The following is a 19678-nucleotide window of genomic DNA, read 5'->3' on the forward strand; positions in this document are numbered from 1 at the left end:
CCCCAGTGGTATGAAAGAGGGGTCCTTAATGCTGTAACGTCAGAGCAACACAGAAAAACACCTCTCTTGACAACAAGCAGATTAGAAGTAGGATATGGGGCCAAGAAATGCACAAATACCTTTAACTCAAAGAGGGCAGGAGGAACCGGGACTCTTGCTGACAGCAAGTGGTAGGAGGAGCGAAACACAACTGGTCTTTTCTGTATGGCCTTTTTCTTTTTTCTCTGTGTGGTCTTTAACCCATGACTTAAGAATTTCACTCTTAACTCCTCACATATTTAAATTTTGTCTTGCCCTGGCCAGCATGACTCAGTTGGTTAGATCATTGTCCTGGGGAAGGTCACAGGTTTGATTCCCGGTCAGGGCACATACCTAGGTTGAGGGTTCAATCCCTGGTCAGGGTAAGTAAAGGAGGTAACCGATAGATGTATCTCTCTCACATCAATGTTTTTTCCTCCCTCTCCCTATCTCCCTCTTTAAAAAAATAAGTAAAAATAAATAAATAAATACAATTTGTCTCACCAGCTAGACTATAAGCTTCTTGGAGTGGAGGCTGAATCTTAAGAAGTGCATCCCATTTCCACCTATAGGTAGTTTTACACTACAAGGCCCTCATTCAAATATTTATTGCTCAAGAAACACTTGCTGAACAAATCTCATGTGAGGAAAAGGAAGTATACATACTATGATCGATGTACCCCTATTCTTAGGATGCTGTTGATGTAAACATTTTCATGAAATTAAAAAGGCAATGATAAAAATCTACATATTAAAAGGAAAAAGAAAAAAGAGAGAAAAGAAACTTTAACTAGCCACCTGCTATTTAAGACATTTCATCTTTGGAGAGCCCAGTCAAAGCATGACCAGGGGTGGATCATTTTTTTAAATGTCATTGGGCAGCAAGTAGAAGAGACAGGGTAGGCATAAGTGTAGTAAATTCTATGAGACCTAGAAAATAAGGTACTAAGTACAGTCTTTTGTGTCTCCTTAGTCTTTGTTTGTTTCTGATCATTGTCAAGCTTATTCACAATTGAAATTCCAACTCAATCTTTTTGAGATCTTTCAGTTCTGGGATAAAAAGAAAACATAAGATCCAAGATAATCACTACAGTATAAAAGTAAGAATGAACAACAGGGCAACAGTAACATTTCAAGCTTGCTGTTGTTTCTGCAGTCCCCCACCCCCAGCATTCCTGAGCAGAGGCAGCTTTCAAAAACTAAAATAAATCTTAGATTGTTCACCCCAAGCTAGAACGCATGATTCAAGCACGTTAAAAAAATGTCAGATCTGAAAGTTAAAAAAAAAGCAGCAAATCTTTGAGTTTATCAGTCTTGTACATAAGCTTCATAAAGACAGGTCTGGTTTGCTCACCAAAGTATGCACAGCAGCAAATGCTAAAGAAACCTGTCTTGAACAAATGAATGCTGCATTAACAAATATTTACTGTGTGCTTACTATGTCACAGGCACAGGGAATATGTTGGTGAACTGGATAGAGACCACCTCTAGAAAAGTCCTTTGACAGATAAGTGGAAGATTAAACATAATACCCAGCATCTTCTTACCTGAACAGCATCACCACTGAAGACCCCATCGATTATGAAATATGTCCAGAACACGGGCCATTCACATTCAATGTTTTCAAAGAGCTTGAGTTCAGCAGGGTCATAATGCAATCGGTTTGGGTCCTGTAATCAAGTAGGTAAACCTTCTAAACGGTGATGTCAGATACATAGATAATACCATTGTACCTTACTGGGTTTCCCTCACTTGTCTGTTTCAATGCAGCTTTGAGGTTGGTATACCATAATTAGGATTCTGCTATAATGGGGGGATGCTATTTTTTTGGCAGTTTTCTATGGTAAAATATCAGAAATGTACACAAGACTCCTTGGTAGTTTATTATATTGTTTCCTATATCTCTAACAAATAAATAGCAATTTATCTCTCACAGTGCTTGGCAGGCTTTTATTGATATTATTCTATCAGTCACTATGGCAAAGAAACCCAAGGAGGCAGCCACAGTTGGTATTTAAAAACCCATGTGAGCCACAGAACTGTTTGTCCTGTCTACAAGCTGGTTTTAAACCACCAGCTTGCTGTCCTCCTAATGATTTTACTATTCTACTGTCTAACTCCAGGCTTGCTGATACCAAAATTAAGACTTCTCTTTGCAATATTCTAACATGTAATTATAATCAATAGAGGGAGAACACCACAGTGGCAACTGAGATATGAAGCAGTTAAGGAATCTTAAGAAACATTATTTAAATACAACCTCTCTTGGGGTTTTATAACCATCTCGAAGGAAGCGACAACATCCATAACGCCCCTACGAAGATAAAGAAAAACAAACACATTTTGAGGACATCAGAAGAATTTCTTTGCCTTTTGATTTTAACTCCAGTCAACCCTTTGCCCCCTTTTCTCATGAATCTTGTAGTACTGAAATGTGTACCAAGTGCTCTTTATTATCGGTACAAAAAGTTATTTTTAAGTCAGTCCTACGTAAAGTAAATTCAGGTTTGAAGACAATTCCAAAATACTTACATGAAACTATCAGAGGTGTGAGAATAATCACTGAGAGTTCAGTGAATGACCAGCCTTTCATTCTGATTTGTCATATTATGCAATGATGCAAAGGGAACCTCACTGCTTGGAAAAAGCCACCATTCAGATACCTGGATTGGACTGCTTCTACTTGAAAGACTGGAAAACTAAAAGTGCATTCCAGATTCCTTGCAAGTAGGCTCTATTCACAAAATTCATGTCTTCCACTGCAAAGGAGCCTGCATCCTGAAGCCTGACAGGGAGGCAGATGGGGCTTGCTGTGACTTAGAGCTGTCACTTCTGGTTTTCCTGCTGCAGGCTCCAGTGTTCCTGTCCAGCTTTCTGGGTGTCAGGAAAGAATGAGAGTGGCAGGGCTCTCTTAATCTGCCTTTCCAAATCCCTGGATAGCAGCTTTGGGTGACCATTTCCCAATTTCTTAAGTGTGTATGAGTTGCTCTAGTGTAGGCTGTGGAGGCAAGCACTGCCCTAGTGGCCAGTCCCAAATGGCTCTGGGAGGCCCAATTAGAATCTGCTCCCTATAAACACTTCATTCCCTGCAGTAACTCTCTGCCTGCTTCAACTATCTAAAGAGGTTCCTTTTCCACCACCGAACCCTGACTGAGAGAGCCACCGTCTTTTGGGGATATGCTTGGAGTCCCTTTAATTCCTTGTTTCCAAGGGCGAAAAGCATTTTTCACGGAATCTAAGTAAGATCATAAACGTGAATTTTGGCTTAGGAAACTTATATTCTTTGATAATTTTACCAATAACTTCAGTTGGCTGGAATTTTTTTAAAAAACTTGTTGCCCGGCTGGTGTGGCTCAATGGCTGTGCATCGACCCATGAACCAAGAGGTCCCTGGTTCCAGTTCAATTCCCAGTCAGAGCACATGCTTGGGTTGCAGACACAATCTCCAGTGGGGAGCATGCAGGAGGCAGCCGATCAGTGTTTCTTTCTCATCTATGTTTCCATCTCTCTCCCTTCCTCTCTCTCTTAAACACACACACACACACACACACACACACACACACACACACACACACACAACTTGTTAATGAAACTTATAATATTTTTTCCCATTGATTTTTTTTTAGAGAAAGAGGAAGGCAGAGAGAGAGAGAAACATTCATGTGACAGAGAAACACTGATTCGCTGCCTTCTGCACACCCGCTACTGGGGATCAAGCCCACAACCCAAGTATGTGCTCTGACTGGGAATTGAACCGGTGACCTTTTGGTGCATGTGATGACTCTCAACCAACTGAGCCATACCAGCCAAGGCTGGCTGGGATATTTAATAACATTCTCACTTTGATGTAATGTATCATAGTTAGATAGTTACTCAGAACAGGGATTTTTTAAAAAATTCAATTTAACTTTGGGATCACTAAGTCCCCTGATATTGTGTGTAAAGTTTGAGGATATTGAGACATGTCTTTTTTTTTCTGGCAGGGACTCTATAGCTTTCAAGACATTTTCAAAGGAGTCTGTGACTTCTAAAGGGTTAAGAAGTTCTGCCTTAGAAGTACAGGAATGGTATGAATTGGGGCTCAAAGATGACGGCTTGAGTCAACCTCTGCAACTTAGGAAGAGAACCAAGTCACTTGATCACTAAGAGACTTAGTTTTGTCACCTGTAGACTCAGCTTTGGATACCTCACTCTATGAGCCTACTTAGATAAACCAAGCTATTGGCCTCACGGAGAACCAAGGCTTGGGTGAGCTGCTCCAAGTCATAGTGTGAAAGTGGCACTTAACACAGGGCAGATCAACACTAGGGTGACCACCGCTTACCTGGAGCTTAGAAATAATTTCATTTTTGGTCACATTCACAAGGTTCATATCTTCCACTGCAAAGGCCGGGAAAGAAATAATAGAAAGAAGTCCAGCATCAATCTCTTTAGACGTCGATGCTCTTGGCAGCATGGAGAACAGAATAGACTGAATGAAAAACAGAGGTGGCTTTAACCTGTGACATACTAATAGTTATGTACAGTATCTAGAAATCATGACCTTTGCCCCAAAGGAACATTCAAATAATTAGAGCTTTGTCCTACCAATATGACCCTGTTGGGCGACCTTGCCCACCCAACCAATGCTTCCTGTTCCTTGGGGGAGAATAAGGAGTTGGAGGGAGTGTGGCACTGCCTGGAGACCATGCTGAGAACTCCTTGTCTCCCTTCCTTCAAGACTTCTGCTGACTTTGCTGGGCCTTCAGGGCATGCAGGGAAGGAACTAGGGGCTACCTGTGTCAGCAGGTTAGGATGTCCTGATGGTGAAGAAAATGAGAGAGAAGAACACACATACAGGGCCACTATAGAGAAATGTCTGGCTTTTATGGAATGTAGCCAGTTGGACTGTGACTGAGAAACCACTTAAAGAAAAAGTCAAATCCAGAAGACCACAAGAGCACGCAGGCAAAATAGTAACAACAGTATTTAGTTTAGTCCTAGAGAGAATGGGTTACTTAGTGGCACTATAATATGGCCTCAATTATAAGGTGGTTGGATTAGGCATTGTAAAATAAAGGAAGTTGAGATTACAAGGAAAAGTTGGGGAAGGAATGAAGCTAATCCTGAGATTTAACATGTAAAGACATGGGGCTAGACCCTTGAAAACATAAGCTTATTAAATCTTCCATATAAGAAGGAATTCAGGTACTACATCCAATTCACACATGAGGACTCTTAAGACTCTAAGTACAAAGACTCAGTCTAAAGAAATGCAGCCAGTATGTGACAGATCTAGGATTCCCACCCAGGGCCAGCTGGCTACAAAGCTCACACAATTTCCACTAGACTATACATCTATTAAGATGCACACTAGCTTGACTCTATTAAACCATACTTCAAGAAATCGCAGATTCCCCACTAACAAATATTTAATGGGGGGAAATGGAGTGAGCTGGACAGTGGGATAAAAATGGGGGGTGAACCTTCAGCTTCAGAGTAAAACCTCATTTTTTATAACCAACTGAACCCTCCTCCCATCCCCGCCCCAAGCTTAGTTCTTTAACTAGTTATTCTTCCCTAGGCTCTCTCTGTCTGGAAACATACACTCCCTCCGGAAGCTCTCTGCTTACAAGTTTTTATGTATCTGACTCCCATAGCCCTAGCACACAGTGGGCCCTCACTAACTAAGAGTTTGGTGATTGACCAGTAGTTGGTGACCTACTATCTGCTTAATCGTCACAAAATCACTCCTTTCTCTGATTTTTATTTCATGAAGGTTCTACTACTTTGCCATTTCTCCCATCTCATCTCTCCACCATTACCCATTCTGCCCATCTCCTCCTCCCTCCCCAAGTGAACTAGTGCTTGATAGTCATTCAATTTGGGGGCATCGTGAAATAAACCTGGGAGAAAACCACCTATGTGCTCAAAACAAATAAAACAGATTTTGTCTTCTGCAAAACAAGGTGTCTTGATTGCTGACTCCATATATACACTGAGTGGCCAGATTATTATGATCTCTGAACGCATAATAATCTGGCCACTCAGTGTATATCCTATATAATAAAAGGCTAATATGCAAATTGTCCCATCGACCAGGAGTTCGACCAGCAGGCAGGCCGGCCAACCACCTATGTCCCCTCCCCCTGGCCAGGCTGACTGGACCCCACCCATGCATGAATTCATGCACTGAGCCTCTAATATATGTATATATACACTGAGTGACCAGATTATTATGCATTCAGAGATCATAATAATCTGGCCACTCAGTGTATATTATTGTTGTGTCTTATGTTTGCATGGTACTTTCTGGCTTACAAAGTACTCTGACAAATTAAGTTGATTTACTCTTATCCTTAGGACCACCTTGTGCAGCAGGAGGAAAAGGGCCCAATATGCCCACTGGATGAATGAGGGAACTAAAACTCAAAGAAGCCAAGTACCACCAAGCTAGAAAGGTAAGGAAAACTGGAGCCCAGGTCTTCCCTTCATGAATCTCCTATCCAGCTCTCTGGAATGTGAGAGGCTGAGCTGTTACCTGGCAGTGTTCAACCTCATCAGGCAGGACATGGATCACTGACTTGCGTCCTCCATGGGCTCCAAAAAGATCCAGTTCATCAATTGCTTCAAGTGCTGCCTACAAACACAGGTCAGAATTACTTCTCCTTTCTAGTGAACATGCACTCCCATATCTGCTACTCCTTTTTCATTAAGCAATCTAGTGTACATGTTTTCCCAAAGGTGATGAAACATTATCTTTAAAATCCAGCTAAAGAGTCCTATGGTCATGTTCTATCCTTATTTTCAGTAGATCAGAGCTTTCCTAAGTGTTGCAGCTCATTGCAGGAACAAGCAGAAGAAAAGAAAAATATTTCCCCAAATGAAATGATTATACAAAAATGAAATATTAACAAATTAATAACTGTGTGTGTGTGTGTGTACGCACACACACACACACAGGGGGGGCACTAAATTCATGGTTGGCTTTTCTTTCTCCTATTTTAGTGATTAATTCCTAACAGCATATCTGGCACTTAAGAAAGTTAATTCTTTTAGTACTAAGTATGTTGTCTGTCAGTTGACCTTAACAGAGCATATTTTTTACTCTTATTATTTATGTACTTATTTTTTATTATGAAAATTTTTTTCACTTGTAGTTTGCATTCAATATTATTCTTTATTAGTTTCAGGTATACAGCATAGTGGTTAGACAATCATATACTTTACAAAGTGTTCCCCCCGACATTTCCAGTACTCACCTGGCACCATACATAGTTATTATAATATTATTGACTATATTCCCAATGCTGTACTTTATATCCCCATGATTATTTTGTAACTACCAATCTACTTCTCAATCCCTTCACCTTTTTAACTCTCCTCCCAACCCCCTAGAATCTGGCAACCACCATCAGTCTGTTCTCTTAACAGAGCATATTTATTGTTGCTTTAACAATTTCAGCGCTGGAGTCTTTCCAAAAGTACACTTTGGTATTGAGGAGGAGAGGAAAGCATGCTAAATGTCTAGGACAAGGGATGAAAACTGGTAGCCTGCAGACTGAATCTGCTCCACAGGTGTATTCTGTTTTGACCTAAGTACGTTTTTAAAATGATTTTGAACTGGAATACCTTTAGACAATGTCCTCAGTATCCCCAGTACCCCTCGATATTTTTCTATCTGGCCAACTTCACATGTTTATATTTTACTTGCCTGGCCCTATAGACTTTTGAACTTGTAAGCCCTGCCCTACAAAGTGGTCATGTTCTTCAGCCCTCTTTATGACCCAGAAAAGAAGACTGAAGATTTACATCCAGCTTCCTAGACAACAGTAAGAGCTTAGACCCGTGGGTGATAACAATGCACAATGACGAAGGAGTGCCCTTATTTTCAAGCACATGCAGATTTCAGTGCAGGAAACCTACATTCTTTACCTATAATTTCAGTTGGCTGGGTACACGCACCACTTGAATTTCATACTTGCTGTTGACTTTTGAAAAATATACTAATCACATTAAGTTCATACTTCTAATGAGGACCAAGTCAAAGCAGTAAAAACGCACAGAAGGAAGAACAAGGAGGATGAGCCGTCACCTTGGCCATTCCCACAGAGCTTGCATTCAATTCCGGAATGCCCTGATTAGTCTTATCGCCACGTTCCCACATTCCATAATCCTGCAGGAGAAAAAGGCAGTAATCAGAGCAGGAAAAAGAGGAACATGAGAAGTGCTATGGAAAAATGATTCCTTTATGTTACTGCAGGCATAATGGAACATGAATATCTCTTCTCCAAGACCACCAAATTCATGGTTTTACATACTCAGGCTGTTTTTCCTCGATTTCAGTTCATTTGACCTTTGTGCAGTTTTAGAAGTAAATACTCAGGTGGAACCAAAAATGCATGCAAAAGTACTCTCAATTTTCTTATTCCTAAAAATTATTAATTTGTGAGAAACTCTTGATTTGTAGAAAACAAAATATTTTATTTATCTTAAAATCAAATAAAATGCTGCCCCTCAATTTAGCTAATTCCTTTGAACTTATATTAAATTATAAGATGGAATAATGAAACTTTAACAAATGGGTTAGAAATAGTTGAAGCCAACCAAACCATTTAAAATAATTTAATATCTTTTTCTAGCATTACTTCTTGGGGGAAGAAATGCTCAGCAAGTAACAGGAGCCCAAGTCAAAACTAAGGCACAGAATACTGAACTTTCTTGGTATTTTAAACTGGTTAATATGAATTGGCTCAGAACACTCGGTCCACATAGAGGACTTGATATATGCATATCTAACTTTTATAATTCATACTTTCTCTTAAGAAACCTAAGCACTGCATACTGTTTTGAAATAATGCTATGTGCACTATTGAAAGATTACAACCCAACAAGAACAGGACCAATGCCAACATTTCAGTATTTGTTATCTGGTCTCTAAAGATGAGCATTTTCAAAATGTGAAAATTTCAACTTAGACACACCAGAGTGACGTTAGACTCTTTGCCTTGTAGCTAGGACCTAGGACTCCTTCCTTCAGTATTCCTCACATCTGGGCCTTTCCACATTCCAACCCATCTTCACTCCAACTCAAAAATTACTTTGATCATCTCACTTCCTGCTTAAGAGTCTAAAGTGACAAACTGTTTATACAACCCTAATGGATCCTGTTCAAATCTCTCTCTCTGGATGGCCATACTTCCATTATTTGGCCTCTCCACCTCACCCAGCACACCCACAAATTGACTATTTTCTACCACTGTCTAACACTCAACTTTCACCCTAAGTCTACTCCTTCACTCTGCACCCCTTTTCCCCAAGCCTCCTCCCAAATACACACACTCAGAGCCTGTTCTTGCCTCTATAACTGCTCATGCTATTCCCTTACCGCAAACACCCCTTTTCCTCCTTCTGTTTATCTAACTCTACTCATCCTCCAAGGTCCAACTAAAGTCCCACCTTTTACATGAAGATTTCTTGAGTTTCTTTAGACCAGGATTTGTCAACCTCAGCACTATTGACATTTGGGGCCAGATCATTCTTTGTTGTGGGTGCTGTCCTGTGCACTGTAGGATGCTCAGCATAGTCCCTGGACACCACCCTCTATATGTAAGTAGCACCCTCCCCAGTATTACAAAAAAAAAATGTTTCAAGACATTGCCCAATGTCCCCTGCGAGGGGAAGATTGCCCCTGATTGAAAGTTACTGCTTTAGACCTGGGGGTAGCAAACTACAGCCCTCGGATCAAATCTAGTTTGCAACCTGATTTTGTAAGTAAAGTATATTTGAGACACAGCCATGATCACGTGTTTATATGTTGTCTATGGCTACTTTGGTGCTACCATGGCAGAGGTGAGTTGCAGCAAAAGAGATCATAGGGACCACAAGGCTGAAAATATTTACTCTCTGGCCCTTTGCATATAATGTTTGCTGACCCTTGCTTTACCAGGGTTCCTCAAACTTTTTAAACAGGGGGCCAGTTCACTGTCCCTCAGACCGTTGGAGGGCCGGACTATAGTTTAAAAAAAACTATGAACAAATTCCTATGCACACTGCACATATCTTATTTTGAAGTAAAAAAACAAAACGGCAAAAACACCCGCATGTGGCCCGCGGGCCGTAGTTTGAGGACGCCTGCTTTAGACCATAGTGGCTTTCTTTTTCAAACCAAACTCTACACTTTCCTTATCACCCTTAAAGTCAATCCTGGAGGAGCTGGGGTTTATGCACATTTGTACCTGCACACACCTGGCCTGGGGCACACATCTGGCTCTGGCCCCTCTACCTGTGGGCTGCTTGGAGTGATCACCTTGGCATAGCAGCTCCCACTGAGGTGCTGCTGCTGCTGCTGCCCTTAATCCTGAGTCAGACCAGCCTATGTACATGCCACATGAACTCTGCAATTGTGTCCCAGGACAAAAATGTGCACTTTGTGTGTGGAGGTGACATAATCTTACACTTCTAATTATGCTAAATTTCTGGTCAGCCCCAAATAGCATGGCTCTCAGAGAACCTTATGATTTTTTATTCTTTTTGACAACTGAAAACACTACCGGGGTTTATACTTACAGCAACTTTATATGCAGCTTCTATATAAAAAACAAGATTCTGTATGAAGGCAACCTCATCGAGGGTGAAAATAATACGTAAACCTAGTAAAGAAAAGCAAACAATGAAATTATGAAGTTATGCTGTAAAGAGAGCTGCCAATTACAAATATCACACTAGGAAATGAATCCTTTTACCCCATTTTCATTTTTTCTTTCTTTTTTTTAACTTTTATTGATTGCTCAGAGAGGAAGGGAGAGGGAGAGGGAGATAGAAACATCAATGAGAGAGGATCATTGATTGGCTGCCTCCTGCACGTCCTCTACTGGGGATCGATCCCACAACCCGGGCATGTGCCCTTGACCATAATCGAACCCAGGACCCTTTAGTCTGCAGGCTGACACTCTATCCACTAAGCCAAACTGGCTAGGGCCCCATTTTCATTTTTCTTACTAGAGCATCAAAAATTAAGTCTGAAATAAATTTTAACATGATGTCTAGTAGCAGAAAGAGGAAGGAAGGAAGGAAGGAAGGAAGGAAGGAAGGAAGGAAGGAAGGAAGGAAGGAAGGAAGGCTATGTGTGTGTGCCTACAAGCAGAAAGGATTAAAAGGGAAGGTGTGGGGCCTTCTGCACTCCTTGAATGAAATCTAACTAATGGAAGGAAACAAATAGATATGGGTCAAAGTTGGTATTGCAATATTAGTTATAACAGCAAAAAGGAAAAGAATAAAGGAATAGTTAAATTAATTGTAGCATATTCACTGATAAAATCCGGGAGAAGAAAACTTTAAGAGGGGGCATGACACTCTGCAGAGAGTTGAACTTTTGAAGGTAGATCTCATCTAGGTTGTCACCCAGTAACTAGGTGACAGTGACAGAAAGGAAGCTTTGGAATTAACTACAGAGATGCTAACAGAGCTGGCTCAATAGCCCTCATTCTGCAAGTGCTCAGGAGGCTGACTACTGGCATGTCACAGGGTCAGTGCTCATCTATATATATAAAAGCCCAAGCGAACAAATGACTGAATGACGGGTCAACGGATCACTATGATGTGCACAGATCACCAGGGAGCAGATGCTCAACACAGGAGCTGTCCCCTGGTGGTCAGTGTGCTCCCACAGTGGGAGCACCGCTCAGCTGATCAAGGGGCACAAGACCCTGGGCTCACAGCTGGCAAGCACAGCTGCAGCGGCGCAAGCCTCTCCTGCCTCCGTGGCAGAGCTACCGAGTGCTGGTAGGTGCAGTGGTGCTGGGATGAGCAGGAGTGGCGCAGCACTCAGCCTGGGCTCCTCCCCAGCTGCCTGCTGCTTCGTGCACTACTATATCCCTTGGGGGTGTCGGATTGCAAGAGGGTGCAGGCCAGGCTGAGGGACCCCACCGGTGCACAAATCTGTGAACCAGGCCTCTAGTGATATTATAAAGAAGCATGCTTTTTCTTTACATAAATAGCTTATTTTGAATACTGATCAATATCTGCCCCTCCCTGCACCCTTCTGGATTGTCACTCCCTGTACAATGGGCTCAAATGGCTCACCTGAAGCAGTCATCTGGGCCAGGAACAGGAGGAAGAGGGAGGTAGCATCCACCTGAAGGTGGCCCCACTGGTCATCACCCACCACGGTGCTGCAGGTGGCAGTGTTGTACTTGGCGTGCAGGCTGTCCTTGGTACTCTGAGTGTGCTTGAACTTCTCCACTTTATCCACCTGAGGGAGAAGGTAAGCCAGCTCTGCATAGCTAAGAGGTTCATGGCTGGCAAAGGCCACACCTAGGTTCAATCTCTTGGATGCAGACCTCTTATCTGCTACCTCTGGGAGCCAAAGGGATGGAAAATGGGATTTTCACTAGTGAGCACCACACAGAGGGACTGTGTGGGGGATTCTTCTTGCCCATCTTTAGGAATGTCCAGCCCAGTGGGATTTTAACCAGTTCTGTAGGGGCAAAAGGTCAAGACAAGGGGTTTCCATGCCTGTGTATCCCCAGCATGAGCCTTAACACATGTTAGGCACTCAATGAGAGAAGGAGGAAAAGAGGGTGAGACGGATAATAGGAAGAGGGCCTGTTATGTTGAAAGAAAAAGAATAACTGTCTTTGAAGACTAGCAGGCACATGCTGATTAAGGGTGGGACGGTATTGTAGTCATCTTTGTATCTGTTGCAGATCCTAGTACGATGCTCTGTATACAGTATATGCTCAATGAGTTGTTTTATTTAACCCTTACAGAAAATACCAGTAAATAGTAATGTCAAGTTTTAGAAACTCAAGCATTTCAACTCAAAAGAAACCCTTTTATAAACTCAACAGAATAAACAGCAGTACATGGCTTTCTAGGAGTGGCTTTTAAAAACAAAGTTTTCTTCCCCATTTATTAAAAAAAAAAAGATACGTTCTCCTTTTACACAAGCAACTCTTCAAAAGAGATTCTGAGACACAGCATCCTTTGAGTCTGTGAGTCATATAGTGTAATACAAGTATTGAAGATAATTTTAAAGAAAAAAGTAAGCAAAATATTTTCAATTTCTCATCTTGAAAAGTTCAAAACGCTTTAAGAATGTTAGTTGTCATCATGAAAATGACAAAATGCCCACTCAGATGATCCACAAACACATTTGTCGTTTTCCACCTACCTGTCTCATCATGCACTGGAGAAGACCCCGCATGAGTTTCACCACGTTCTGTAGAAATAAAGTGGGACCAGTAACAAGACCAGCTTCCCTGCTCCATAAAAACCTCACCAACACTGCCTGGAGACTTCCCTGAGAAGGCAGATGCTGAGTGTATACAAGTATTCTGATTGTTTAGTTATTTCCACCTCTCCACTCCATCACAAAGAAAGAAAATTCTGACAAAGTGACTTATCTCAAATGAAGGAGTTGGACCAGATGGCATCTCCCAGCTCTGAAATCTAGTGACTCCTCACTGATATTTTAGCAAGCAATTGTATAAAGCCTAGTACCCTGGAGCTTTATGGCATAATTCTTGGTAATTTATTTTTGTTATGCAAGGATGAATTAAGTCCACCATCCCTGTCCCAAGTAATACTGCTCTGTGCCAAAATAGCCATTTGTGACACCATTACTGAACTGTTGAGTAAAGTTCTTACAAAATGTAAGTAGCTGCCAAGGTTTCTTAATAATATGTATTGTAACAAATTATTATAATTCTTATTATTATTATAAATAGAAATAGTACTTTGATAATCAGATACTATGTCCAGGCATTGTACAAAACACTTTACCTGATTCTCTCTAATTTTTCCAACAATCTTTTGAGATAGGTATTATTATTACCTCACTTTATAGATGAGGAACCAGAGGCTGAGAGAGATGAAGTAACATTGCTAAAGTTTCCCAGTGGATAGAGCAAGGACAGAGTCCAGGCCATTTGACTCCAGAGTTTGAGTTCTGAATCAATACATTATGTGACCTCTCATTTCCTTCACAATTCAGGTCTTAAATGTGAATATTGAAAGACTGATCTTAATATGTCCTATGTTTTGTTAATCCTCACCTGAGGATATTTTTTCCATTGATTTCTTTAGAGAGAGTGGAAGGGAGGGGGAGAGAGAGGGAGAGAGAAACATTGATGTGAGAGAGACACATCAACTGGTTGCCTCCAGCACGTGCCCCAACCATGCTAGGGATGGAGCATGAAACTGAGGTTCATGCTCTTGACTGGAATTGAACCTAGAACTGCTTCACAAGTGGCTAGAGAATAGGATTGCTCAAAGTTGCCTGGCTGAAAGAAGCTCACCCAGGGCCATGAGCATCTCCTCTCTTACAGAATGTACATGGTTTGCAGTGAAGGATGTAGTGAAGGGTCATGAAAACTGAAAACACCTCCTGTGCTTAGGGACAGATTATTTTCTTACATACTCAATGATGCTAAATCTTTTCTTTGGTGGGTATCTTGGATTCTGATTTTGGAAAACAATAAAAGGACTTCATTGAGCTATATGGCAACATAAGCACAAAAATTGGATAATTCCAACATGGGAAATTCCAAACATGTTTTAAATGGTGGCAATACTGTTTGGATGAGCATCCTTTCAACATAAGTACTTGAAAGGTGTATACTCTTTGGAATGTGTAGTTATGGTGTACTGACTTTTAAAAAACAATAATATTAGTTTATATAACCTCATATATAACTACTAGAGGCCCGGTGCTTGAAATTCGTGCATGGGTAGGGTTCCCTAGGCCTGGCCAGTGATCAGGGCCGATTGGGGCCTTCTGGCTGCCAGCCGGGGCCTTCCTTCTGCGCCACCCCCTGGTGATCAGTGCACATCATAGCAAGAGATCAAACTCCTGGTCTCCCAGTTGAATTCCCGAGGGGACACTTTGCATATTAGCTTTTTATATATATAGATATATAAAATTAACAGAACATGTGTGTGAGAAATAGCTAGTTGAAAATTTGAATGCTTTATTTTCCAATTCATTGTGATTATTTTTTGGAAGGAAAAATCTCAGCCCTGACCAATTTGGCTCAGTGGATAGAGCGTGAGCCTGCAGACTGAAAGGTCCCAGGTTTGATTCCGGTCAAGGGCATGTACCTTAGTTGCGGGGCACATCCCCAGTAGGAGGTGTGCAGGAGGCAGCTGATCGATGTTTCTAACTCTCTATCCCTCTCCCTTCCTCTCTGTAAAAAATCAATTAAAAAATATATATATAAGAAAAATCTCAAAGGGAAAACAAATGAGAGGTTGAGGCCACTTAAGTGCTTCCCCAAAACATTCTATAGCAGAAATGGATCCAACATCTGTACCAAACTGTTCTGTACACACAGCTACTTCCTTGTAGGCTTTTCAGTTTAAGGAAGAGGTGTTGCACGGCCAACACATGGCTGCCAATCAGCATTACCTGCTCCAACTCATAGGCTTTGGCCTTGTCCTCATCCCGGTCGGCATTCTTGCGGTAGGCCATGCCCAGGCCCCACACGGCCAGGATGCTGTAGATATTATCCCGCACCCAGGCATCCTTCTGTTCATGACTGGCAGACAGCAGCCCTGTGATGGGATTCTATTAAAAAAGAGACACAAAATGATTCAACAACACCCTTTACCCAGCTCCTGGACAAGGAATACTTGTCTTCAGAGGCCACAACAAAGGTCAGGATTACAAGTGAAGAGAAAGGAGTTTCAGTTCTTGCTCTGCCACCAACAGTGTGATCATGGGCGAGAAGTGACATCACTAAGGAGATCTCTAAGAAATATTGTCACTTTGAAGTTCTTGTTCTTTTGCTTTCAGACCAGATCACACTATTGGAAATGACAAACAGAAAAAAGAGCAAACAGAAAAAGCCTGCAAGATTTTTATAAATATGTGCACTTCGGGCTTTAGGTCTTCTTCTGCCTTCATGTATCCACACAAATTGGTAAAGCATTGTCACCAATGTGTACAGCAATGCCAAGCCATGCAATGCCATTGCTAAATGATAGTCAACTCTTTTATTCTTTAGCTTGGGCTTAACTGTTGAAGTGGAGTTGGACCCCACTGAAGAAAAAAAGAGATAGAGTGATGGAGTGGGTCTTAGCTGCCTCATCTGTAATCCACACACTTCATGTGCCTAAAAAGAGGTGCTGAGAAAGAGGATACTGGGAGTGCTATTTAGCTATTATATAACCAGTATTTTAAAGACCAGATGAGTCACGAAAAAGCCAGACCGTCACACATAAAAAGTATATACGATGTTTATAACAGCATTATGTGTAATAGCCCCAAGGAAGAAACAACCCAAATGTCCATCAACTGATGGATAAACAAAATGTGGTCTACACAAATAATGGAATATTATTCAGCAACAAGAAGGAATTAAGTACTGACACATGCTACAACATGGATGAACCTTGAAGACATGATGCTAAGTGAAAGAAGCCTGTCACAAAGGACTACATATTGTATGATCTCATTTATGTGAACTGTCCAGAATAGGCAAATCCATTGAGATATAAAGTAGATTAGTGGTTATCTAGGGTTGGAGGTAGGGGTGAAGTGAGAGTAAATGGGAAGCAAGTGATGGTTAGCAGGTATTTTTCCCTTTCTCTGGGTGATGAAAATATTCTGAAGTTGATTGTAGTTAATATATTAAAACCATTAAATGGTATACTTTAAAGAGATGAATTATATGATAAGTAAATTATATCTCAATAAAGCTACTGCTTTTTTAAAAGCCAGCCCTAATAAACTCTGTACCTAGAAATAAAATAGATAAGAGGAGTCATAGAAGCCTCTGTTGACTTTTCCTGAAAATATGCAAAGAAATATGCATCTAATAAAATACATTATAACAATCAGAGCCTTGCCAGTTTAAAAAAGGGCACCAAATTATTTACAAGAAGGCTCATGAAAAAAAAACTCTCTTGGGTACTTTCAAAGTGATACTGCCAAGGTTATTAGGTAAAGAAACATTGGCATAGTTTAAAATTGTCTTACCCAAGGAATTAAATATTTGACTCTCCTCTTTAATCTATGCCCTTAGAAAAAACATCTGAAACTCAACTGATACTGCTCTCGGGGGCAACAGCATTCAGTGTATTGACATAGTTTTACAGCCAACAACTACAAATCAATGATTTTAAAGTCAACTAGAACTGAAGTCTAGGTGGTTGACTGAAGGTACAAGTCTTATTCCAATAGTGGACATCTGGAGTTATATTTTTTTAATCACTATGCACCAACAATGTATAACATAAGTATCTTTATCTGTTCTGAGGCCAGTTGGCTAACCCAGGACAGGAAACCATCGGGACGTCCAGGGAAAGGACGTGGCCCCTTTCTGGCGTACCCATCAACCCTGAGTCCACAGAGACAAACAGCCTTGTGATGACACAGCAGGGACTGCTTGCACACAGTGCCAAGTGTGGTTTGGATTATGAAATGTCACTGTCCTGCTAAATGAAAGTCACCTCTTTTATTCTTTAGCTTGGGCTTAACTGTTGAAGTGGATTAGTTCATCCCTACTCAGACTATATTGAACCCCTTGTTGGTGATCCTCACATTCAAAATGCATAAACAAGCCATGCTAAATTGGGGTACTACTGCACTCAACCAAAAGAATACTTACTGTCATGAACTGAATGTTTATGTCTCCCCAAAATTTGCATGTTGAAATCTAATTCCTCCTGTTATGGTATTTTGGAGGTTATGCCTTTGGGAGGTGATTAGGTCATGAAGGCAGAGCCCTCAATGAATGGGATTGGTGCCCTCATAAGAAGAGGCCAGAGGACTCCCTTGCTCTCCTTCTGCCATGTGAGAAAATAACAAGAAGTCAGCTGTCTGCAACCCAGAAGAGGGCTCTCATCAGAACTCGACCATGTTGTCGACCTGATATTGGACTTCCCAGCTCCTAGAACTGTGAGGAATAAATTTCTGTTTAAACCACCCAGTCTGTGGTATTTTGTTAGAACAGACTGAGCTGACTAGGACTTGCTTCTCTCTTTAAGTCTATAAAAATAATATATTGTGTTGGAAGAAGATGTGGAAGTGACATTTTGATGTGTTTCATAAAAACTGAAATGACCATAGACTGGGGTATACTTTGTGACCTCCGGCCTGTTTTCCATTCTTTTTAAAAACTATATTTTTATTGGTTTCAGAGAGGAAGGGAGGGGGAGAGAATGATAGGAGCATCAATGATGAGAGAGAATCATTGATCAGCTGCCTCTTGCATGCCCCACACTGGGGATCGAGCCTGCAACCCGGGCATGTGCCAGTTGACACTTAACCAATGAGCCACACCAGCCAGGTTGCTGTTCCTTCTTATAAGAATGACCCAGTGGTTTTGTTGTTGAGTTATTCCCCTAGTAGAGGAGGATTGTGCTCTATCATCACTCACAGTCACTGATTTTTGTGAACCACCCAACAGGTCTATCTCTTTAGAGCCCTGAGGTCTCCTGCTTACATTAGTTATCTTAATGGAGGGGGGACAAAAGGCCTCCATATCTGATGCAATTTTACAAGCTAAACACAAACAGGCAAATTGCAGACAAGAGGAAGGTAGGTATATTTGTCCATGTTAAGCCTATGGCTTCAGATATGTCATTTTAGCTATATGCTACTTTCCATTCTTTTAAAAATTTAATTTGATCTATACCCACACATAACCTTCAATGTACTGTGTTTAAGAACACAGGCTCTGGAAACAGACTGTCTGTGTTCAAAGCTCTACCACAATCCAACTGTAACCTTGAACAAATTATTTCATTGTCTCCCCATCTATCAAATGGGGATTAGAGTAGTGCCTGGAACTCATGGGGTTGTTTGTGAGGATTAAATAAAGTAAGTCGTATTAAGCATTTTGTCTAGCAGTACAAATCAGTGCTCAATAACTACAAATATATTAATATTATTGACCTATTTGAATAATTTCATTCACATTATTTCTTTTTCATATAATTACTTCAGGAAATCAGATGAAGATACATGGTTAGGGGAAGAATCTACAAGTTAGCTCAATGTAACCATCATTATTTTTATTAGGAAAAAGAAATGCCTGGGTGTCCTCTTTTATTTTTACTGTTGATACTGCTAGTTTTATTCCGTTGATATGGTTGAGACAAAAACCCTGGCAACTCTGCACCCTCTCTACCCCCAGCTCTTTGCCTTTCCCCTTCTTTAGGCCTGGGTTTTGCTTACTTATATAAATCATTCCTTTCTGTTTTACTAAACTCTCTGTGTACTTTTCTTGAAAAAATAAATTAATATCAGTGATAAATTCTATAATAAGAGCCACTCTACCACTCGATAACTATTTCCTGAGGTGACAGGTGTGGGGCCATAAAGGAAGAGGATGAGGCAGATCTCAGTCAATGGCAGTTATCAGGAGAGCTACTAGTACAGAGAGTCAATGGTAGTGGCCCAATGCAGTGTTAGAAGAGACAGCACAGACCTGAGCCAAAACCTGATCAGTGCCCCTGCTGCAGGGGAAGTGAGTCATGAAGTGTGAGTCCTCCAACTTTATTCTTTTTTTTCAAGATTATTTTGACCATTCTGGGTCCCTTGCATTTCCATAGGAATTTTATGATGAGCCTGTCAATTTTTGCAAAAAGGCAGCTGGGCTCTTGATAGGAATGCATTGAATCTGTAGATCAGTTTGGGGAGTAATGCCATCTCAACCATATTAAGATTTCTGTC

At 41.0% G+C, this 19678-nt stretch overlaps 1 protein-coding gene across 2 annotated transcripts in view; it reads right to left on the bottom strand.

Moving 5' to 3' along the window:
- PHKA2 (phosphorylase kinase regulatory subunit alpha 2) overlaps positions 1 to 19678 on the bottom strand; it is a 64278-nt gene that overhangs the window by 35050 nt on the left and 9550 nt on the right. Inside the window, exons 3-11 of one of the 2 annotated variants that reach the window (XM_079764695.1) lie at positions 15407 to 15565; positions 13172 to 13219; positions 12082 to 12250; positions 10567 to 10649; positions 8093 to 8173; positions 6539 to 6637; positions 4343 to 4489; positions 2279 to 2332; positions 1566 to 1688 (exon numbers count right to left, since the gene is read on the bottom strand). In XM_079764695.1, the coding sequence (XP_079620821.1) occupies positions 1566 to 1688; positions 2279 to 2332; positions 4343 to 4489; positions 6539 to 6637; positions 8093 to 8173; positions 10567 to 10649; positions 12082 to 12250; positions 13172 to 13219; positions 15407 to 15565 (963 nt within the window). The remainder of the gene's footprint in view (positions 1 to 1565; positions 1689 to 2278; positions 2333 to 4342; positions 4490 to 6538; positions 6638 to 8092; positions 8174 to 10566; positions 10650 to 12081; positions 12251 to 13171; positions 13220 to 15406; positions 15566 to 19678) is intronic. The other variant, XM_079764696.1, reaches the window with a different exon arrangement.

The sequence above is a fragment of the Cnephaeus nilssonii genome, assembly GCF_951640355.1.
Source record: "Cnephaeus nilssonii genome assembly, chromosome: X".
Lineage (NCBI taxonomy): Eukaryota > Metazoa > Chordata > Mammalia > Chiroptera > Vespertilionidae > Cnephaeus > Cnephaeus nilssonii.